Source organism: Panthera pardus, unplaced genomic scaffold (assembly GCF_024362965.1).
Source record: "Panthera pardus isolate Hobbes unplaced genomic scaffold, ASM2436296v1 HiC_scaffold_11, whole genome shotgun sequence".
Lineage (NCBI taxonomy): Eukaryota > Metazoa > Chordata > Mammalia > Carnivora > Felidae > Panthera > Panthera pardus.
Window position 1 is genome coordinate 26,864,857 of NW_026526666.1, and position 24,935 is coordinate 26,889,791.

At 44.4% G+C, this 24,935-nt stretch overlaps 1 protein-coding gene across 1 annotated transcript; it reads left to right on the top strand.

The window, feature by feature from the left end:
- Positions 1-23,999: 23,999 nt before the first annotated feature.
- LOC109271871 (60S ribosomal protein L39-like) lies at positions 24,000-24,260 on the top strand. Its single transcript, XM_053892236.1, is given in 1 exon segment — positions 24,000-24,260. A coding segment is annotated over 1 exon segment (156 nt). The 3' UTR covers positions 24,156-24,260.
- Positions 24,261-24,935: the final 675 nt, after the last annotated feature.

Consider the following 24,935-nt stretch of genomic DNA (forward strand, 5'->3'; position numbering starts at 1 on the left):
GCATTTAGGTTCATAGAGTTGTCTTAGGGACTAAGTCTAATAGAATGCACAGCCTTTCATCGTTGTTCTCCGTCCTTTTTTCTGATACCTATGATCATTTCTCTCTCTCTCTCTCTCTCTCTCTCTCTCTCTCTCTCTCTGGTCTAGAGAAAAGAATACTTGGATTTTTAAAATATAAAATAAATACTTTCTTCACACATTGAAAAATCCCAACCCTCTATTAGCATTCTCTTCTTCAACTATCCATGTGAAAAGAAGACCTCTCAAGACTCTGACCTTTATCTTCAAAGTCCAGTGTGAATTACAAAAGAGACTTTCTAGTTTTTTGAGCTCCAAATTCAGATCAGTTTGAACCATCTGCTTCATTTAAGATCTTTTTTAAACGAGGCTTCGGATGTTTATAATACAAAAGCTTTAAGGGGAAAAAAGCCAAGTTCTCCACATGTAGCTCTAAGGAAATCTTGTAATATTTAAGAATCTCTCAAAGGTGAACTCTTCCTATCTCCATTTCCCTCAAGGGCACACCCCTTGTGGTTTGGAGAAAATGTGGAAATGAGTTACTCAACATTTCTATTGTAAAAATGTTAAGCAATAGAGCACTCCTGATTTAATCAAACAGATCCACCCACTGATACCCTCTGTCCCCAGCCTTAGAACACCTTTCACTTCTGCCCTCATTTCTCCAGTGATTTAAAAAAAAATTTATTTTGGCAATTTATCTGAAACATTACCGATAATAGTGATGGAGAGAGGTGGGGCAGGGACAGTGGGCTGCAGAAGTGTCCAGTGCAAAGTCCAGATTTCCCCTTAATCACAGGCTGGGAGGAATATGACCAGTAGCCAGAACAGTCAATGAGAGGAGAAGGGACTTCCAAGACAAAAGGAAGGGGAGCAAAGGTCATTGCTATCTGGTAATTGTGTTCCCACTTGCCCCATGTCATACATGGTAACTGTGCTGTGTGCATGTGTGTAGATATATGTGTGTGTGTGTGTGTGTGTATATGTGTGTGTGTATATCCCTGAGACAGGCTTGAGAAGCTGCTTGTCTGTTTCCTCGACGGGAGTAGGGCAAATATAAGAGCTCCCAGTTACTGCCAGTCAGTGATTGGCATTATTTGGTCAATACTGCAGATGCCCTTTGAACACTGGTCATATCAAGCTTAAACACTGTTAAATAAGAACTCATGTATTAACTTTGGGCTTCCTTCCTAGGTGTTCAAATAAGAGATGAAGTTAGATATTAATGTTGAATCTCTTCTTCTGGGCAAGCAGTGGACCCTGAAGGTGGACATGGGAGGATGAAACTGGCTTGCAGCCATGAGCTTGGAGGTCAAAGGGGTCCAAAGCCTATGTGTCAGTTGAGGTAGCCTTGAGAAGCAAAGAACAGTTACTATCAGTCGAAATGCTTTAGACCGCAAGTAACAGCATAGTGAGAAGTGCTAGGTTAGTGGTTATATCTGTAGCTTCCGAGCCAGATCTGGGTTCAAATCCTAGCTTTGTCATTTAAGTAGCTGTGTGACCTGGGCAGGATATTTACGCTGTCTGTATCTAGGTTTCCTTGTCTTCCAAGTGAAGAAAATAATAAACACATAGGTTTGTTATAAGCCTTAACTACACATGTTCATTTAAGGTACTTAGAAGAGTGCCCAGAACTTAGTTCACTGTATGCTAACAAGTAATAGAATCGCATACTCAAGAAGACTTAAACATTTAGGAAATGCATTATCTCCCAGAGGGAGAGTGGGATTCACAGTTGATTGAACATCATGACATTATGGTCGTCTCTCTGTTCTGCCATCCTGAATGTTGCCTTATTTGCAAGCTGGGATCAAATGGCTACAGAAGCTCCAAACCTCCCGACTGGAAATAGGATGTGCTTCTTTCTGTGGCCATCTTTTAATAGAGAAAGGTAACTTTCTGAGAAGCTCTTCCTCAGATTTCCTCTAAGATCTCACTGGCCAGAATAGATCTTCTGGCAAAGAGAATGAATGTGTTGCTGTTACACCACTCAATTCCACGTCTGAAGCTGGGGACAGGGTTCGCTTCCCCTGGATGCTTTGAAATATGTCTGAATGGTATTGGGCTCCCACAGGAGCTCCAACTGAAAGGGTGGGGGAATGATAGACAATGGATACTAGAGAGCCAACCAACAATGGCCACTATAACTAACATGGACAAAGAGAAGAAACAGGCTGCAGGGGTGAGATAGGATGGCACAAGAGAGAGCAAGAGGCAGAGCCTGGAGCGATCCATTGAGGTCACTTTACCCCTGGGAGAGGGCTGTTTAAAGAGCCCGGGCAACCCACAAATGGGGAGAAAGCTGTGAAGGACACCAAACATCACCCTCATCCTTCATTAGTTCTTCCTTTGTGGGTGGAGAGGAACAGGATTATCCTAGATTTACTTGATGGAAAGCTTTAATCCATTAGGTACAAAACAAATAGGACAGATTAATGTCGAAAACTGTGAAGAGTGGTAGTTTACCCCACTCACAAGTTAAGAAGTTAACCTGCTACAATTTCATGGATCCTGGGGGAAGACTGGAGACTCCAGGGTCAAAGGCTGAGGACTTTCTTACTCGCAAAGTAAATACCAAAGCATGAGTATTTGTGCTCCAGTTCCCACAGGGTGACGCAGAAAGGGCCAGCTGACACATGTACATATAAAGGGAAGGAGCCCTGAGCTTAGAGAAACCAAATATTTCATAATAAAAAAAAAGTTACCCTGCCGGCTCTTTGCTCTGAAAGTAAACTTTATTATACTAGAAGATAAGCACATCTATCTACACTGTCTTATACTCTGGAAACTTTTCTGATGGGTCTACCACTCCATTGGCTACTCTAATGAATCTGACCAACAGAGGCTGAGACCAAATCTGTTAAATTTGTACAGTACAACATCTAATTCGTCTACTATCAGTAGGACTCAAACCAGTAGGCTGAAACCAACCTGTAGAATTCACCCCAACCATGCCTCCCAGGGTTCCAGATCCAGGCAGTTGAACAAATCCCATATATCATCAGGTTCTACCTTAGAAAGTCAGGGGATTTTCTCCTTATATTTCTGTATTGGTGTTTCCACTTGGCCTGAGACATTAATTCAGGTACTACAGGATGTATCTGTGATGGCACCGGTTCTGCTTGGCCCTCCAGGAGGAAGTTTAGGGCAATTCTCTCATCTGTAGCAATCTTACCTGCTGAGTTGAGGCCCACTTGAATGCTTCCCGGGGATGAGACACTAGCACTGATCACCTCAACTACAGTCAGGGACTAATTTTTTGTACCACTTCTTCTAATCGGATGAGTCCTAATATAGGGATAGGTATACACAGGGTGCACATAAATAACAAGTCAGTTATCTCTTGGGGAATCTCTCCTGAGAACCAAGGGTGGCATCTTTTGGGAGAGATCTCTTAGTTGTGAGGGCTTCGTGATTTACTAGTGGTGCTTCCCTAACCACTTGAAGATTTCTTATGACCATGGCAAAGCTGCAAATCATTGTGTTTTCAGAAGGCAGGGAACTTAATGTCCTAGTTCCACAAAGCAAGTATAGTCCCGAGAGCATATGTACATCATGACCATGAAATGAAAGTGTTGTTTATAGTTGTGGGGGTTGCTAAGTAGGACCTATATCATTTAAAGGGAGACGTTGACAGAACATCCAACATTACCTCTTGGCCAGCTGGTAAACCTTGAACTTCCCCGGCTGAGTTTAAATAATTGAGTTTAGTCTTTCTTTATAGAAGGACTGCCTGAGGGCAGTTGGGGGGGCATTTATCTATAATAGATATCTATTATCTATTAGTGATGGTTGTAAAAATAGGGGTGAAGACATCTGGATGTGTTAACAGGTATTATCTTTGTGGGAGGTGCAGGAGCTGGGACCATCCTCTGCCTCTTCTGATTGATTCCCCTGTAAAGGTAAGGTGACTAGTGGTCAAATCACAATCAGAGTCATCAGGCAGATGATGACAAAATCAGGCAGTCAGTCAAATCAAAAGCCCTTGGGGGGAAAAAAAGTCCTTGCAATGGTTTGGGAGAATCTCACCAGAGGTTTTCCTTCATGAGAAAGGCTCCAGAGGTGATTTGGAAAAACAAAGATCATTCAGATCTCTCTCTCTCTCTCTCTCTATCATGTGTCTCAGGGTCTGAGATGCTCCCATCCCAGGTGCTACTGCTGCCTGTCCTCCATTGCCTCAAATTTCTGCATCCACTTTCGGCGTTGATCATTTCACCTTTGCTTCAATCATCCCCTAATCATACTCAGACCTTTTATTCAGAAAAAAAAAAGTAACTTGGACATTTTAACAAAAGTTACACAGACCCATTGCGGCCTCCACATTGGCCTGTGATAGGGGATTGATGATGGTGTCCTCAACCAAATGGCAACTATCCTTATGATCTGGGACCGTGTCAGTCCAGCCAGAGAATCCAGATGGCTGAACCAGAGTTAAGTCTGAATCTCCCAGGCCCCATTTTGACGGGGCTGCCATCTGGAGGATGTGCCAACCATGCTGGCCTGGAGTCGCTGTTAGGGGAGAGAAAGACATACCATGCCCAGCAATGGTCATGGAGAAATCTCAGATTTTCAAAATAAGTCCCTATCACCTCATCCCTTGTGTCCTGATCATTACCCAGAAAGCAGCTAGGAGGAAATGATCCCTTTCCGAGGACAGCTGTATTCGGTGACCAAACCTGATTTACTTATGTGCGTGGACTAGGATAAGGGGATGGGAGCAGAATCAGAAATTTTGAAGGTCGATGCCAGATGCCTGTGGACATTATGGATCCTGGAAGGTCCATAAAACATCTGTACTAACATCAGCTGAGGCAACGGTAGAGGGAAGAGGAAGGGTTCAGGGGGACACAGGACATAAGAGCTTCTCCAGGCCAGTAAGGCTTTATATTTATTTTTACTTTCAAACAGTATGGTGTCTACTCATGGCTCAACCAAATGAGCTTGCAGTGCTTTTGGCTGGTTCAACAATTTAAATTGGGTGAAAATCCTCATGGCTAATACCACCCGTTTCAGCCTTAGGAACCCCTTGACTCAGTAGCCATGCCACTTTATATACTGGCTGGTGTTACTGGGTTTGCACCTTTTTGCTGACTTGGGCATGGCTCACACGGCAGCAACTTTTTTTTTTTTTTAAGGAATCTACCTCAATCTGGGGCATTTGCTGCCCATTATCAAAATAACATCTCTTGAGACTTCACCTAGTTCCAGTGTAAGTTTTGGCGGGGTGAGAACTGACTATAAGAGTTTATGTAGAATTCTTCAGGTCAGTTTCTCATTCTCCAGTGGATCACCTGCAGCGGCATTGTAAATCCAATCCCAGGAACTCTTACGAGCTCAAATATTAGATTTCTTCTGTGGCTTCCCATGGAAGCTGTCTCGGGGATATCTCCCCCAAAGAACCATGATAATGGCTGGGACCCACTGCAAAGCCGCTGAGACACTTTGCTCTTGTCTGAACGAATCTGAGGGTGGAATGATAGATCATAGGAGGGACTAATGATCCAGTTGTTGCCATTCTTCTAGAAAAAGGCCCGGGACGCCTGGGTGGCTCAGTCGGTTAAGCGTCCGACTTCGGCTCAGGTCATGATCTCACGGTTTGTGAGTTCGAGCCCCGTGTCGGGCCCTGTGCTGACAGCTCAGAGCCTGGAGCCGGCTTCAGATTCTGTGTCTCCCACTCTCTCTGCCCCTCCCCCCATTCGCACTCTGTCTCCATCTCTCAAAAATGAATAAACGTTAAAAAAAATTTTTTTTAAAAAGGCCCAAAACTCCTGCACATCCAGGATTAATATTAGCACTAGTTGTTACAGCAGGGCAGACCTGAAGCTGCCTGCCAAACCAGTGAGGGTCTCCCTACACCGAGATGAATTAGCAATGCTCCAAGCCCCACTTCACACAGCTGACTTTGAACCTACCTCCTAGTCCTCAGGTTGCTTCAATTCCTCCTTATAATTGGCAAAAACATGGAGAACCGTGCCTCATTGATCAAAAACTTGGTCGACATGTTCACTGCCAATTCCCAGAGACTTCCCTCGAAAATCTGCTAATTAGCCTCTTTTGTCTACATCCCCTCTTGGTACCAAGACTGTCGAGAACTGCGAAGAGTCTGAGATTTTACCATCCTATAATCTGAGTTAGCCTGCCACAGTTTCATGGATATTGGGAGAAAACAGAAGACTCTTGGATCACAGACAAAGGACCTCATTATAGCAGCAGGAGTAGCCAAATATCAGTACTTGTGTCAGTGTCCCAAGCCCCAGCTCCCACAGGGCAATGCGAAGAGAGGCAGATAACACCTGGGCATGCAGTGGATTGTGTTCCAAGAGTCTAGGGAAGCCTCTGTCCAGCTAATTACCTCTTCATGAATCTGTTAGCCCAGCTCAGCCTACCAGCATCTAGCTTCATGCAACACACACACAGACACACACAGACACACACACTGATATCTTCTCCTTTCAACAATGTAACACAGCCTGTTTTACCTGTCTAACCCATGCCCGGATCCCATCCCCCTTTCCTTTAGCATTCTTCCCTCATGAATAGTCAGCCAAGTCCAATTCTGACTTTACATTTATATCCTTAAATAGTAAAGAACTGATTCAAAAGGACAGGTAAAGAGAAAGACTTTGTGTTTGCTCTTAAGACAGGTAATCCTTTCTATGACATCCCATTAATCACATACTTCCCAGGACAGGGAGCTTCTGTGTTCCAAAGTGTCCTGTTCCATTGTTGTAGTAACAACTGTTAGAATCTGACTGTTGGGCCTGTCATCCTTTAAGGAGACAGAGTGAAATGGACCTCTTTCTTTTGTCTCCCATCTGCCTTCCTCTCCCTAAGACATGTAGCCAAGACTTCCTCCCTCCTTTTCCCCCAAACTGAGAGTAAGTGTAGCCCCTGGTTAAAAATGAAACCCCATCTTTTCACAAAAGGTGCTTTCAAAGCTGCTGTGGGGTTGTATGGCTAAAGGAGTGGCCCTTTATGGTCCATTTTTTACTCTGTGAAGCCTGAAGGGGCACAATCGGAAAACAGGAGATCAAGAACAGAAATGAATACATTCAAGAATGGGAAAAATGAAAAAGGGTCTGCAGCTTCTGCAGGTCGAGCTTCTTCAAAAGGGACTAGACTCAGGCTGCCCATCCTAGACTCTTCCATGGGGTTTGGAGTACTGAAGCCCCTCCACACACAGTTCTGGGGGACTTTTGCAAAGGCAAGATTGTTCCATTGGTGTACTGCTGGAGCTCCTCTTTCACTTCACTCTGCTAAGGAAAGTTTAACACTAGAGGTAACAAAGTAATTCTGGGGGCAAGACTGACCATGTGGACAGGGAACAACATTTCTCTGGGAGGTTCAGGAGAGGAATCCAGAGAGGAGGGGTTAGATGGTTAGAAGAAAGATACCAGGATAAGGAGTGATGTTAGTGACCAGGTGTGCCCACAAGGAACTCCCTATGAATAACCAAACCTCCTATATGTACTTTGGGAAAAATCATATTAGACCCTCAGTGTAAGTCTCCTTCCTCCACCATCCCGTATTATAATAATTTCCACCTCAATTGCAATGCACCCTCTCTTTCCTCCCACCCCCATAGCCAAAGTCTGATTAACCGTACAGGCTCATGTAACGGTATTTTAGAAAGTAAAGGGAGTATATGATAAACAAAGCGTGGCCTGCCCCACATTCACTCCTCCACCGGTACAAGTAGAGGAGCCCTTTTGGCAGGGGACCATGCCTAAGAATTCCAGGCAGGAAGCAGCCATGAGCAGAGGAGGAAGCACATGACATTGAGGAACAGCATCTAGTAGACAAGTCAGGTGGAGTACAGACAAAACCTTTCCATATACTTGAAGATGAAAGTAAACTTTTAAGGAGGGCAAGATGATATTTGGGGCACAAATGGATTAGGATCCAGACATTGCATCCCACCCCAAAGTGGAGAAGTGAGTTGCAATGGATTTGTCAAGGTCAAGGCCACATTCTCTAGGGTGGGGCCTTGGGTGAGGATATAAAAATATTTACACAGAAATCATCTTTTTGTTTAACATTCATTTATTTTTGAGAGATAGAGAGAGTGCAAATGGGGAAGGGGCAGGGGGAGGGGACCAAGGATTTGAAGCAGGCTCTGCTTTGACAGCAGCAAGCCATATGTGGGGCTCAAACTCACAAACCTTGAGATCATGACCTGAGCCAAAGTCAGAAGCTCTACTGACTGAGCCATGCAGGCGCCCCTACACAGAAATCATCTTAAATAAAACTATTGCAACTGAATAAATTAATCCTCATAAAATGGACCCAAGGCCAAAAGGAATTCTCAAGCCCCATCATTCATGGTCAATTGCAGACCCTAACAGGAAGATATTTATACATTTTCCCAACAGGAAGGAGCCGATTTTGCTACTCCAGCAGGAGAAGAAAGTAAAGGGAGTATTTCTTCTTGCCTGGTAGCAAACTCAGACAATAAGAAAATGCCACAACTCAGCCAATGAGAAACCATCACCAGCCTGAACTCATGCTTTTCTTAATTGGACTCTCGCTCAAAGCAGCCCCTTCCAATGTTTACCTTTCCTCTATAAAGTAATGTTTCTCTCCTTTGATCTCTGCACTTGCCTATGGTTTGCCATGGCATACATGTCCTGAATTGAAATTCCTCTGCTATTCCCAAATAAACCCATTTTATTCATAAAGTAACTGGCTGTTTCACTGTTTATTTTAATGTTAATTTACTTTTGAGAGAGAGAAAGACAGAGTGTGGAGTGGTGGAGGAGCAGAAAGGGAAGGAGACACAATCTGAAGGAGGCTCCAGGCTCTGAGCTGTCAGCACAGAGCCTGATGTGGCGTTCGAACTCACGAACCGCAGGATCATGACCTGAGCCAAAGTCGGACGCCCAACTGACTGAGCCACCCCGGCGCCCCACAGCTGTTTCACTTTTAAGAATGATACTAAAAAATAATAAACCAAGATAGATGCTTCCACATCAAGTGACAAAGAATTATGACCTCAACATACAGAATGCCTACAATTCAGTGAGAAAAGACAACATAATAGAAAATCTAAAATAATAGCACACTCAAGATAAAGCAAGGAGGCTTCATTTACAAAAGACTATTTGTATAGTTGTGTGTATAGGACAGCCACAGTTAACTGAGGCTATTTGCAGCCAATCAGGAATCATTTCTATGTGTGAAAAGAGAAGAGAAAAATTACAGGAGCCTAGAAGAAGAGAAGGTCACCTGAGAAGAACAATGACCTTTTTTCAAAGCCAGTCAGAGTAAATACTTGGAGTTTATTTTCTTCCCACCTCTAATTTCCTGCCAGGTTCTCCACTGGCTAAACCCAGCAGGGAGACTTAGGGCACTGGGACATTGCTAATGAAGGCCAGAGAGGTCAAACTTATAGGAGAGAGGAGGGTAGAGTAGGAAGACTGTGAATCCTCAAGCAGCAGACAGAAGACACCCAGCACAGAAGGAGAAAATATGAATATGCAATTACAGGAAAAGAAATACTAAGAGTCTAATGGCCATGTGAGACTAGGTCAAATTTCCCAAGCCATTTATTTTTTTAAGTTTATTTATTTATTTTGAGAGAAAGAGGGAGAGTGCAAGAGCAGGGGAGGGGCAGAGAGAAGAGGAGACTGAGAAGCCCAAGCAGGCTCCGTGCAGTGAGCTCAGAGCCCAACACCTGGCAGATCCCAGGAACCATGAGATGATGACCTGAGCTGAAATCAAGAGTTGGACGTTCAACCAACTGAGCCACCCAGGCTCCCTCACCAGCCATTTAAAGATCAGATTCCTAAGTGAGACTTCCTGAGAGTACCTGGTCTACTACTTAATTATGTACTCTTGATTAGGTCTTGTTCTCATCATTGGGGTAATAAATGGGGTCATAATAACACCTACATCATAGAGTTACCCTAAGGATCAAATGGGAAAAGGTATGTCAAGCACTGAGCCAGGGCTTGACACGGGGTAAGCAGTCAATACATGAAACCTTTTTTTCCCCCTTTCAAACTGGTAAATGATAAAGATCTATAATACTTGGTAGTGGCGAGGTTATGGGGTAAAAAACAGATTTTATTGGTAGTACAAATCGGTATATAACTTTTGGGAGGGTAACTTGACAGTATTATAACTTAAAATAAGAGTAAACAGTTCTATGTGTAATAATTTATCATACACAACTTCTTTTAGTAACGCGTAGGGACATATGTCTAAAGGTGTTCAGTGCCATACTGCAGTTGGGAAAGGTTGAAAACAACCTAAATTTACGTAATGAAACTCTACATACCCATTTGTGTCGGTTATCTATTGCTGTGTAACAAATTACCTTTGGAAACTTCAGAAACTTAGCCTCTTAAAAACAAGAATTTATTATCTCATAGGTCATGCAGGCAGGAATCCCTGCGTGGCCTAGCTGGATACCCCAGATCAAGATTTTATAAGTTTGTATTTCTACTGACCAAGGCTGTGATCTCATCTGGTGGCTCAGTAGAGGGAAGGAATGTAGAGATAGAGATATGTATCTTTTATTCCTGCATTGGATTCCCCATCTGGTTCAGACCGGCACAGATATCCTCTCTTCCCATTGGAGTGGTAAGACTCACAACAAGGGTTTGCACTTCGGGGTGGAAGCAAACAGAGGAGGCCTTCTGTTTGCCTTGATGCTAGCTCCTCCAGGACAGTCTGCCTTGGGTTAAGACCCCTTTTCTTTTGAGAGGAAGCATAGTGATCTAAAGCTGAAGTCTGAGCTAATCACAAGGTCTTGCCTTTCCTTGCTTTGTTCTCTGTGAATGTATTTCCCCCTGGCACCTTAGGAGAAGGGATTGGCACCTACAGCAGAATTAAGAATATCTTGTATTCCAGCAGGTGTTAGCCAAATCCATGTCTAAACACGTCATCCTCTTCAAATATGAGGCCACATCTATCATGAAGTTGTTGTCTAAGAAGCCTTCTCTCGAGTCTAAACACTCCCTATCTCTTATCATTTTCCCTCAAATGAGGTAAGTGTTTTTTGTTTTTGTTTTTAAGTGTATTTATTCATTTTGAGAGAGACAGAGACAATGTGAGTGGGGGAGGGGCAGAGAGAGAGGGAGACAGGGCATCCCAAGCAGGCTCCACACTGCTAGCACAGAGCCTGACGCACGGCTCGAACCCCTGAAACTGTGAGATCATGACCAGAGCTGAAACCAAGAGTCAGACGCTTAACCGACTGGGCCACCCAGGCGCCCCAACGTCGGTTTTATAGCCATGATCATTTAGTTGACTTTAAAGTCATTGTATGGTGCTCCCTAAATATTTGACGAATGAATTTATTGATTCAATAATAAACATTCTAGTTGATCAGTGTCCTTAAATCATCACTAGGGCACAATAGCATTTTAAGGACAGTGTATCAGCTAGGATGCTTTGGATTGCACAAAAAAGAAAAACTGACATCAAGCTGACTTAAACAATAATGGGATTCATCAGTTCACGAAACAAGGAATCCAGAAGTTGTAGAGATGCAATGGCTTCAGAAGGAGAGATTCACATGGTGGTGGAGGCCCTGGCTCTACTTGTCTATTATGCTCTCTGCGCAGCTTTCAGACTTGGTCCTCAGGCTGGAGCCTCTCCTGAGAGCAAAGTACCTAGAGCCGTTGACTGTAAGGCAAGTCATGCCCACCCACAGAACAGAGCTTCCTTTTCCCTGACCACCAAGCCAAAGGAGTGTTACCTGTATCAGACCAACTTGGGCTACCTTCCCAGCCCTGAACCAACCACTGCTTGCGCTGTTTGACTTGGACTTGGGGAAGTGCCCCTTTAAGCCAATGACTGATGGCAAGAGGATGGGGCTTTTAGGCCAGTCAAATCCTCCCTCCACTCTATCCCGGTACGGAGAGGTGGGAAAACCTCACCCAGATCCCATGGCTGGGAAATATAGATGCTGCTAGGGAAAGAAGAAATGGAACTTGACTCTTCCATTATGTATTCAGCTGGTGTTGACTCAGTCCTGACTAGACACTCTTCCACACCCAGGGAATACAACAGAGAACAAATGGACAAAGTCACTGCTGTCATGGAGGGGAGATGAAAAAGTAGCACAGAGGTAAGTCAGGGAGGGTAAGAATTCCCGGGATCACAGAGAGCTGCTGTTCTACAGAGGGTTGTTGGAGAGATGGGTCAGAAAAGGTGACATCTGAGACATAATTTGAAGGAAATGAGGGAGAGTGAAGAATACAGGGAGCCACTAAGTCAGCACAAGGCCTGAGGTGGGAGAGCGCATGTCCTGTGTGATTCACAACCACGAGGGCTGTGTGGAGCCTGCTAAGCCATGGCAAGGACTGTGAGAATGGGGCTAGGGATGACATCAGCCAGGTCTGGTTGTTAACTGTGGTGGCCTCACTGTTGGTTGCTCTGACCCTGCTGTCTCTACTTATTCCCTACCACAGAGCTCATCTCCATGAGAGGCTGCAAATACCAGATGCCTGCCTTGCCTGCCTTTCAGTCAACGCATGAACGAGTCGTCCAAAAATCCCCACAACGGTTCCATAAGTTGTAGCTTATGGTCAGATAGATGGGAAAAGGGAGAGACCGCAAGTCACGAGCCAGTCAGGAGGCTTTCACTGGATTCTAGAACAGAGGTAAGGTATGTCTGAAGAGCAGTAATGGTCATAGGGCAAGAGATATAGGTTGAGCGAGGCAGAGATGACAGACATGGAAGTGACAGGTTCTGGGAACTGGATGTGAGCAGAAAGGGAGAGAGGAGTCAGCTGAGGAGGTGGTGAGTGGGAGAGTGACAGAACCTTCTGGAGCAAGGGCCACAGTGTGGCTAGAAAAAAATGAATCTGGTGAGGTGGTGGCTGTGAGGTGGTGGCCATTAGTTCGACATGGAGTACATCAACATGCAGGGGAAGGGAAAAGATTCCCTTCTTGAGAGACTATCTAAAAGGCAAGAATAGAAACTCACCAGACTCGTTCACAGATCTGGTCTATGTATAGGTGATTCATTCTACCCTCACACTTCCTCAACCTCCCCCCCACCACCCCATGCTCTTTGCCTGGCAAACTCCTATTTATTCTTCTACACTCAGATTAATTCCCAACTCCTCAGTGAAGCCTCCTTATCCTACCCCGACGCAGAATTTTTTCCTTTCCTATGTTCCCAGAGCCTTTTGTGGACACCTGCATCCTATCATTTGCCACACACAATGCATTGTCATTTCCCTGCTCCCTCCCTCTTCAGTGTTAGACTGCAGGTGCCCTCCCTAGAGACCAGCTTAATGCTTTTTGTATTCCTGGCATTTAATACTGTGCCTAGAAGATATAATAGGTAATCATCAAATGAGTGATGAATGAACGAGTGAATAAATGAATGAAATATTGATCATAGAAAAAAGGTAGAGGTTAAAAGTGTTAGCAGAGAGTGATGAAATTTTGAAACATTTAAGTTAGGATATTTTGACATCCATGGAAAATGGTGGAGTAGATGAGGTTATCCTTGGAAACTCGTAGATTCTATATGTGGAAGGAGGAGATCTAAATCTGAGCTGATATCAGATATGAAGAGGGATTACAGTCATTACCTGAGAATAGCTCAAGAAGGGTGCTGAGAAGTGAGTGAAATATTTGATGAAGGTGAAAGCCAGAGCCCACAGAGAACCTGAAGGTCAGGAAATCAGGAGAATAAGTCTTTAGGATTTTCTGGAAACATAGCAGTCACATTTTATGATGCAATCGTGCAACGCAATCATGGAAATCTTACATACTCAACGTTGGTTTTTCCATAGGACTCAATGTAAGGGGGGGGCGGTGTTCATTCTCGGCTGTCAGGTATATAAACGTGATAGTTTTGTGTCATTTTTCAGGGGGGGCTGATCTTGCAGCCAGGCCAATGACATTTTTTTTCATTGTTTCCATTCTTCTCTCCCTTTCTGAGGACAATTTGAGAAGATTAAAGTTATGCTGGCTATAATCCTTGCATTTTCTCATTTTATTGCAATGATTTCATAGTATGTTCTATCTCAGTTGTTCTCAATCCAGAAGAATCTAAGCCTCTCTGCTGCCCCCACCACCACCAAAGTGGAAACATTTTGATCGTCACAACTGGCATCTAATGGGTAGAGGAGACCAGGGATGCTGCTAAATATCCTACAATGCACAGGAGAGCCCTGTGTGTCAATAGTGCCCCAATGTCAATAGTGCCAAAGTCAAGAAACCCTTAGAGTCTCCCCTATGTGAACAGCACAGACGTTATGGCACTTGTTTGGCTGGCCAGCTTCAAAATTTTGTGGTTCTTTATAAATGCAGAAAAGGTAGAGGGATTTCCTTTATTTCCATTTTGGAGACTTTGTTGACAGCTAATATTGCACTTCAAATTTTATCACACCTTTAGTCCATGTTCACATCAAGGGCGGATTTTCAGTCACTTTTTTCAAGACTAACACTAACATCACCAATTTAACAAGCACTTAGGTGACATTGCCGAAGGGCTATAACAACAGGAAAGGTTAACGCAGAATGACAGTAGTCACTAAAATCACGCCCAGAGTCTTAGTAGAGTTAGAGGAGGTGTGAAGTAGGGGTTGGGGACACAGCCTCTGAGGGAATGATCTGGCCACATCTCAGCTCTGGCACTTTCTTGTCAGTCACTGACCTCTGGCAATTGCCTTTCTGGGCTTCAGTTTTCTCAGTGGGGGATAAGATTATCACAGAGTCCTTCCTCTTAGAGTTGTGAAAATTAACTACTGACACACATAAAGAGATTAGAGAGCACAATAAGGTGCCCAGGATGGCAGGCACTTCTCTTTACTAGTCAGAGTGGGCCTGCTGCATGGCCATTGCATGAGGAGAGTTGATATTTTCTTCACTGATCAGCTTTAAAATTCTGTGGTTCTTGACAGATGTTAACATGTTGGAGCAAGTCCCCTTTTATTTCCATCTTTGAGGTGAAAATGAGACGTGGTCGTTCTCATATTGTGCTTCAAAGTCACACAAAGAGATCAGTGAGTGTGGCTGCGCTGTAAGTCTTCAGGGAATAATAGTTATAATAGCAGCAGGAGCAAAAGCGTTCCCCCTATGTGAGACAAGGGGCATTATTCGGTAGCTGTTGTTTTCTTCAGTTCCACGATGCGCCACAAGAGAGTTCCAGAAGACCGTTTTAGAAAACTTAAAGAGGGCTGCTTTTGGTTCTGTTTAAATTGTACCATAAATGGTCACAAGACGGTGCCAAAAGATTCCTTTTGAAAACCTGATTGGTCAGTTCCTTCTTTGGTTGTTTAAATTAGACCAAAAAATAGTACATGAGTATATTTAATTGGAACAAAAATACAACACATGGGGTTAAGTACAAACATTTCAATTCAACATACACAATTTTTTTTTTTTCTTTGTTCTGGATTCTAGTCATAGAAAAACTCCTGGAAAAAATTTTCTGTTTCCATTAATCTATTGAAGACTTAATGAAAAACTTTTCAAAAAACATTACACTTCACTGGTGGTGATTTAGCACCCCCGTCGCATAGAAAAAAAATTGGGTTCCTGAGATCTGCTATAAAGAGCCCCAGTTCCCTGCTTTGACAGATTACTGTGAAGGCAGAGTTGCCTTGGTGACTCAGGGTTTCTCTTCCAAGTTCATACCTGAGCAAATGAGAGACGGTGCGGGGAGCATAGCAGCATGGCTTTCTGGGGTGCTGGGCTCTGTTAAAGGAAAGCTCCAAATAGGATTTTCAATCACAAAAATTAACAGCACACAGGGTCTTTTTTCCCAGTCCCTGTCTCCTCCCTGGAGGGGAGGGGTGGGGGGAGAGGTGTCAATCCCCTGAGGCCGTGGGTGGAGCCTGAGGAGCCTCTTACCATAGCGCACCAAACCCCGCCCCCGTCCCGCCCCTGGTTGTCCCCAGGAGGTGGAAAGAACCTCCTGAGAAACACACTTTCCAAATGGCGCATGTGCACAACTTTTGAGAGCATGACGTAATAGCCCCGGAGAAAAGGCCCTTGAGGTCTTTCAGACGTCCCAATAGGACAATTCAAATAGCGATAATTCCTTGGAAATTGTTATTTCACTTTCTCTCTTTCATACTTCTGTAAAGTACAGACTTAAGAACAATAATGAAGTAAGAACCCTGAAGTCTGGAGCCAAAGAGTCCCAGTTTTGGCAGCGAAGGGAAGTGTAGAAAAGGGAGGAGGAGAGAAGAAGGCAAGAGGGAAGAGGAGGTGAGGATCGAATGAGTGCTCAGTGCCGGTGCTGTGTGAGCACCTACCCTCCGTGCCCACTCATTTAATAATCAAAAGAATTCCACTGATTTGGTGCTTTTGGCTTCACTGACAGGCAAAGAAAGAATTTGAGAAGTGACTCTTACAAGGTCACACACCAGTAAGGGGTGAAATCAGAAGTCAAACCAGATAACTAAGAGATGCCAAATATGTGGGTTTTTAATAAAAGCCTACTATTAACCATCCACAACCTTTGGGGTTTACTCTGTGGTGGTGGTTGTCGGAGCAACATACAAAAAACAGGTTGTTTGCCCTCTGTTGCTTTGACTGAGGGGGCAATGACCACAGAGGATACCCATTTGACTCAGACGCTCTTGCTGGGAGGTCCCCAATGTAGAGCAGAAGAAACTCCTTCATGCTCTGGGCCATGGCCTGCCTGGTAAAAACTTCCTGGGTTCCTCCAAGGTGGTAGTTTCCCTTCTACTGTTTATTGATGCGCTACAAAAAGGAAAGTGCTTGTAAACAACTTGAGTGCATGAACAAGCTAATTAAAATAATTAATAGCTTGTGAAAAAAGTAGTAAAACTAATTATTATAGATTGGCCCTGTGGGAAGAGGAAAATTGCTGACATTCTTCAGGTCTAAGCTGATCCATCTGAGACAGAAAAGCACAGTTTACCAGGTCCCTTCAGAGGATATGGTTCCTTCCCAGCCCAGATTCAAACTCTCCTGCTTCTCATCCCAACCTGTAATTTCCTTCTTGGCAGTTCCTCTATGCAAGTGACCCTCCAATGATCCTCACTCCAAACCGTTCCCTCTAGGCAAGCATCTGACTTTTCTGTTTTTAACTTAAAGAATCATGAAAGTTTTGACTCTGAGAAGCACGGCATTGAAGGACGCTGCAGACCTCTAGTAAAATGACCCATAGGATGCATGACTCCTTTTGCGAGTGTTTCCACTTTCCACTTTTCCACTTTCCAGTTTCCACTTGATGGCTAGCCAGTCTTTGCGTGAGCACCTTCCAGTGACAAGAAATGACAGCTGTGGCTGCTCTGACTGCTGTCAAATACCTCTTGCTTTTCTTTCGAGTTATACTCTGTCCCTTTAATGTCCCACTATGGCTCATTCTATCTCTTGGGGCCTTAGAGAATAAGAAAAATGCCTTTTCCAAGCATTTGAAGGCAGAACTGTGTCAGCTCATGCCTTCCCAGTGTCCACTTCTACTCCCAAACCTGCTAGGTGTTCTACCCCCAGGAGCGGAGCACCCGTTGAAAGGTTCTCCAGTTTACCCAGGAGAGGTGTTTACCTGAAATGGCCAAAAGCAGCCCTGAGCAGGGGAGGATCAGAGTCTTCTCTGGGAGAAGCAACAGTCATAGCTGAGGGGAAGTGGAACACCAAGTCCAAAGTAGATCGGGGAACAGAGGAAGGACATCAAACAATAAATTTGTTAGCTCAGTGGGTCAGGAGTAGAGGAGAAACAGGAAGAAGAATAGGTCCAGAAAGGCAGTTCAGAACTAAGACCACGAATAGTAAATTTTTATAGGAGCTCCCCTTTTACATAGTTATTCACATGTGTCCCATGGCCATGCAGGGCCAGACACCCTCAGTTAAACACTGGGAGTTCTTCAAGTATTTATTATACAACAGGTTACCGAAACTGCCTTTACAACACATTCGAGAATCTTGTTGAACATCCCATCAACTCACTGGTCATTAGTTGGTAGAATCACCTGACACATTGGGGTAACAGGGTGTCTGAGAGGTGTTGAAAATGTACACCAGGGCATGGAGCAGTCTTTCTTTGCTCAGGAAAAGTCTCTTTAGTGGACTCTTTTAATTAGGTAAACATAGCTTGATAGAGTGCATGGGAAGCACTTAGTGTAACCAGTAAGACCAGCTCTCTTCGTCTCTCCTCTTAGACTGAGTGAGTCTCAGCGTTTTCGGACAATGGGAAGTAAGTGAGGCAGAGGTGGCCATGAGGCAGAGAGATACAGATCATCTTGCAGAATGAAGCAGTTATATTAAAAGTAATGTAAAAGTGATCATACCGTGTTCAGACTGTGAGTGACCAAAGCAGGTCATCTTGTTTGAAATGGCACAATGGCATTGTTCCATACTTAGTTCATAGCTGTTCCCCTCTTCCAAATTTCTTAGTGGTCACTAACTGGTGACATCATTCACATTTCATGGAGGATCTAACGTCATTCACCCAGATCAGGGAATTTGTGTGCACTTAGAACAGCAGATTTTGTTCATTCAGCTAGCCTCTCCAGCTTCCTCTTTGCCAGGCCCTGCGGCAGGTGCTGTGGGTACAGCTGCAAGCTCTGTGAGTGCTCTCTCACCACCCTCCAGTTCCCTTGGAGCACATCATGAGCTTCTTGCTTTGTACCTGCTCACACACAGCAAGATGCCTGGAGACCCTGGAAAGTTCTCTAGCTACTAAGGTTAACTTATCCTTTAAGATTAAAATGAAATGGAAAGCCCAGCTTCCCTCTCCAAATCTCTAGATTATTCTTTTCCTAATCACTTCTGGGCTCAGCTTCCTGCTTCTGTTAATTCTCAATCCCCACTCAGCCCTTCACCTCCTGTGTGCATGGCCTCTTTTCCACACCATGTTACCCCACTGGGGAAAATGCTCCAATTCCTGCACCCCCACACCCTACTGTCAAGAAAAACAACACACTGTGTCAGTTCATTTCCTCTGAGATTTGGTCACCAGGACAGAATTAGAAATGCAAGAGATTTCTTGAGGAAATCTTGAGATTTCTTGAGGGAAGAGCGAGAGAGAGAACGTGCACACACACACACACACACACACACACACACACACACACACAGGAGTGGGCGGGGAAACCTTAGAACATGATGCAGGTCTGACACCTGTGACAAGAGAAGGGGAAAGAAGAGGATTTGTAAGAAGAGCCTCAGAAGACAGTACAGTTCTGGGAAAGTCCTGAGCAGGCAGATGGGAGATCTAGAGCAAAGATCGCCCAGTGGAAAAGTCGTGCGTTGGGCAGAAACGGCTAAGCTAGAGGTCTCCACTGAGTTCAGTCAAGGCTGGAGCAGCCCAGGTAGATGGAGGCCTTGATGTGAACATTGCAGTGGGTCCCCAAGGTGCACGAGCTGGAGGCCAACCTAATTGCATTGTTTGTAGCAATTTCTCCCCAAGAGAGATCTGAGTGAATGATGCTCCACAGCTGGCTTGGAGCACCACATAGCAGACTTTTATTGAGGTTCTAAAATACAGGAGAAAATGATGGGAGTCATGTGAAAGCACAGCACAGCCAATAGAGGAAAATAAATATTGGACCCCACTGGTTTTAAACTTACTAGGCCATTCCTAACCACTTGTGGCTCTCTTTGTTGTGGTCCCTCACATTACCCCCTCACCTCACTTCCCTTGGCTCCTCTTTCCCTTTGTTTCTTCTCTTTCCTCTGGCTGTTAACCTTCAATTCTTTTTTTTTTTTTTTTTTTTAGCTTTATTTATCTTTGAAGGAGGGAGCGTGCATGAGTGGCGGAGGGGCAGAGAGAGGGAGGCACAGAATCTGAAACAGGCTCCAGGCTCCAGGCTCTGAGCGGTCAGCCCAGAGCCCGACACGGGGCTCGAACTCACGGACCGAGAGATCATGACCTGAGCTGAAGTCGGACGCTTAACCGACTGAGCCACCCAGGCGCCCCTAACCTTCAATTCTTGATATTTTTCTCATACAAGGCAATTTATCCTTGGGGATTTCATCTTTCACGTGCCAGGTCTTTCACAAAACAAAGGATAGTCTTCTCTCTGAACAATTCTACTTCCATCTTTAAAATTAATGTTTTTAGGCCCATTACGTATTTTTTTTGTACAACTTCTACAGAGTTTCAGAATCTTAATTGTAGGTATTATTTGAAAACTGAGTGCATTTTTTGCCAGGGAATTAACAGATATGTCTTCTAAGATCCTTATCGTAGCTGTCAATTGCTCTATGAGTGATATCAACTGAGTTTAATTCAACATTATTTATGGAGCTGCCCTCAGTCCTAAAAACTAAACTAAGTCATTTTGCAAAGAGAAATAAAATCAGCTCCTACCCCTAGGAAATAAGCTTCCGGCTTCTTGAAAGAAAAGTAGGGATATGTAAAAGGATCCACTACCAACTCAGTGGCTGAGCAGATGTCTAGATGAGGAGGCTGAAAATGGCTTCTGAGATCCTCGTTCAGGTTGAGTGATTAATGTCATTTATCCAGAGAAAGGACAGGACAAAACGCAGATGGGCGTGGAAATGGAGAAATAGGTGATTTTAGAGATAGATGATGTTTCAGCGGTGCTCAAATATTTTCCTGAATGGATGAATAAATGAAATGAAAAGGCAATGGCATGAGCTTTTCAAAGGTAACTGGAAATTCCAACCCTAGGAGGGTGGTGAAGGAATGGCCTGCAGAGAAATGGTTAAGTGGTAGGTTTGATGAGGCTGCCCAGTGGAAGTACTGTGGGACCCAAGGAATTTAACAAAAATCCCCTACCCCTGGACAAGCACAGAAAGACTAACTCCATTTTGTGCGACACCCACCATCTCATGTATAACCCCCACATGACCTACTTATTGCCTAAGACACTCCCCCACCCTAGTCAAGCCGCTGAGCACACCCTTACTGGAAATCGGCTCGTATAGGAATACGGAACCCCTAACCGCCAAAGAATGTAAACCCCGCCTTTTGCCCGCCAAACTTGCGCACCAATTCTGACCAGAATGATAGGCTAGTTCAAACAGTTACTATAGGGTAAATTGTAATTCAATTGGCCACCTGCATGAGGACTGACATGACTATGCAACTTTCTGTGTGTGTTACAATCTCATTGGCCACTGGCCCCTATAAAACTGCTACACCTCTTAACCTAGGGGTCCAAGTCCCTGCTCTGCTGTGTCGGGTATACTTGGGCCCAAGCTCAAGCTTGCAAATAAACGCTCATGCGTTTGCATCGGTATCGGCTCCTTGGTGGTCTCTCAGATTCGAAATCGGGGCCATTACAGTACATCAGAGACAAAACAGCATAAGACAGCATAAGAGACAGAACACACTAAGTCTAGAATCCTCAGAGATGTGTACAGAAACAGACTGAGTAAAGAAAAGATTGTTCCAAGAGGAACAATCAGAACGGAGAGTAACAACCTGTCACTGAAGGTAAACGCAGAATCACAAGAAGCTAGACTAGAAGAGGAAGAAAAAACAGGTTAGATTCTTCTTTGGTGACCCTCAGAACCACCGTTTCAACAGTGAGGGGACAAGATGCAGAGAGGACTTTTGCTCTTGATGGAAGGAGAGAAGTTAGCATTAGAATACTGAACATTGGAGGAAAAGATGAGAAGCCAGAGAAAAGCGGAGCATGGCCAGAGCCTGAGGGGAAGGAGTCCAGAGAGGAGAGTGGGTGGGACTTAGTGATGAGACCGTCTTGCTGCCAGAGCCTTGAGGCAACCATTGATTGGCTGGGTCAGAGGTAGCCTCGGAAAGGAGTGGGGCACTGTGTTCTCCTACACAGGAGGGCAGATCAACACAGAAGAAATGGACTGAGTGGAAAAAAGGGAAATTGAGGGTGAAGTGGGCCTTCCTCCCACCTCTTAGAGACAGAGGGCCAGGTGGGGCTCTGGTCTTTGGAGAGCATAACAGGTTTGAAAAGGCCATAGGAGTCAGCCAGAGATGACCTTGAGGAAGCTAGGAAGGTGTGTGTTCTCATCCTCACACTGACTACAATTCATTCACAGTGATAGCTCTTATTAGAGTTCTTATTTTTCACATATTATTGATGTGGAGAACAAAGGCAAAAGGAAATGTAGATAAAATTAAATTTCCTTATAGCCCATTGACAAATACTTGAGGCAGGCAGAGTAAGACATTCCTCCAGGAACTCCCAACTGTCTGAATGTTAATGCCTGGCTAGAGGCAAAAACAACCTTAGCTTGAGGATAGTCAGGCCTCTAGGATCTGTAAGTCTTCTTTAACATAGGAAAATCATTTTAGAAACTTCCCTGTGCCTTTCCCTTCCCCAATTCCCAAGTATGTGATCAGTCATCCCTCACACTTACAGCGCAGCTCTTTCTGCCCACAAAGGGTCCTGACCCCGTGTCTTAATAAAAACACTTTGTTGCACCAAAGAAGTCTGAAGAATTCTTTCTTGGCCCTCGGCTCCAAACCCCAACACTTCAAACTGCATCATTTTGGCACCCCAACGTGAGGCCAGCATCTTCTCATCTGGGCTCTGAGCCTTGGTGCAAACTTGGTAAGTACTCCTCTCCTCTCCCTTTACTTTCATTTCAGGAGCTTTTCAGGGAGTATGGTCTTATTGGAACACTCTCATGTCAATTGCTCAGGCTGCAATCCTCTAACCCACGGCTCCTCTATGGGGAAGAGAAAGACTGCCTTTTGGCTGGAAGTTAGTACCTTGGCCGGAATGCTAATAAAGACTCAGAAACTTGATGCCCTCTCTTTATTCCCATTCTTATACAAAAGTTGTCTGTGTTGGGCACAGGACAGCCACCTAACTCACCAGGACAGCTGCCAGTCTTAAGACTCCCGTGTGAGGTTTCCTCCTCATTGGTCTAATGTGATACCCTTCACATCTCTGGCCTAGCTGCTTCTGGCCTCGAGACCTCCACTTGGAGCACATCAAAACCAGTAACCGACTGAATTAAACCCAACCAGGATCTTTCCCTAGGGAAGCTGGTTGTAAAGACTACATGTATTGGAATGTCAGTTAGATCATGATGGATTTCTGTCTTTACTGTTTTCCATCAGTGTCCCCTACTGGCTACTTAAATTATAAAGTTGGGTAATTTCCCCTTGAGAAACTCTCCTAGTGCTTTCTATGGGTTAAAAAGGAAGGATTCTTCAAGGCAAAGCATGTATTTTGATCCATTCAGTGCTACCCATTTATAGTCTAGAAAGCAAATGGGGAAGGGGAAGGTGGTAGCTAGTATCCCTCCTACAGGTCTTTACAGTGGGACTGGTGACCAACAGCGGTTTCGTTCAAAGAATGCCTCAGATTGCTTTTGATACCAAGAACCTCTGACATGTCCTGCGCCTGGGATGTCACCCAGGAGACAGGGGCAGGGGATGTTTGGCAATGGACCTTTTCTACTTTTCTAGAAGCATGGGAGCTTCTTCAGCCCCCAAGGATTCTCCCTTGGGATGCCTTTTAACTCACGGAAATCAATTCAGATTGTAAAATCTAGGAAAGAAAAAACTGATCTTCTTCTGTAACATTGCATGGCCTCAGTACTCCTTAGGAGATGAGGGGAGATGGCCATTATGGGGACGTTAAGCTTCTGTATGATCTATTGGATCTCTTCTGCAAGAAGCAGGGAAAATGGACTGAGGTACCTATATCCAGGCCTTCATGGCCCTAAGTCAGGATTCAGACCTGAGGGCCTATTGTATAATGTGTTACCACCAACCAGGTTCATAAACCCCATCTGGATATACTGGATGATGACCGTCTAAATAGGCCCATTCCTCCTAATAAGCCAGGGCTACTTCAGGAGTCACTGACCAGTCCAGACAAAGAGGACACTGGCTCTGTTGCTATCCCTCCTCCTTATAGACCCCAAGACCTGTCTGCTCCCAGCCCAGCTGGACAAACTAGGAGTGGGATTCCCTATCTTGCAAGAGTTCCAGCTAACTTTGGAATGCATCCTCTTAGGAAAGTTGCCAATGGAGAAATGGGCATGATTCAAGTCCATGTCCCCTTCTCCATGGCAGACCTGGCTCAGATAAAATAATAATTAGGATGGATCATGGTATGTGCGGGTGACTGATCCTTGCCATGTCTTCTCACAAGACTTTCGGGATCAAGCGATTTCTGGCCAGGAAACAAAAGCAGAATCATCCCATTCCCTAGTGAGTTCAGATGAAGACTGGTAATAAAATCAGGTATAACTCCAAGAGGCGGCATTGGAGAAGAACCAAGCTGGGTCTGTAAGAGATCGCTCGTGGGATGGCACGCATATTTATGCTGCATTAAGGTCACTTGTTCCTATCCCATCACTCTGTAAACCTCCCTACTACCTGAACAATAGATATGTTTTATCGGGGAAATGATTTTTCTCTGCTATTATGCTTCTGTACTAGTAGGTTAGTAATAAATATGTGAGAACTTTTGACTGAAAAGAAAAAAGCAATTAGGACAATATTGCGAAAACCCTTCTCAATTTATTGAATCAACAATTAACAAGTGTATATACTGTTTGATTTGACCTGGCAAGATATATACATCATATTAACTCGTTGCACCCATGAGGAAAGGAACTGTATTGGGGATATATTTGGGATATCTCTGGCAACCAGAGATAGGGAACGTTATCCAGTAGGGGGCGCTGCTGTTCCAAATACCAAAGCACACTGAAATCAGGAGGACAGACAAGGAAGGAAAAGGTGAGATCATGTGATTACTTGTTTAACAGAAGGAATGAAAAAACGATTCACTATACCTGTAAATTTTGATAACATTCAGGAAGTTATTCAAGGAGCTGGTGAGAATACAGCTCTATTTCAGGGTCATTTGATAGAAGCTATCCATAGAAATGCAAATCTGGACCCAACCTCACCTGAGGCAACAACTATACTAAACCTGCATTTTATAAGTCAGCTGGCACCTGACAGCCACTAAAAACTGACTAAAATGGCCTTAGGTCCTCAAATCTTCCCTCTTCCCCCAGAACCTACTAGAGGTAGCAACTGGAGTCCTCAATAATACAGATGT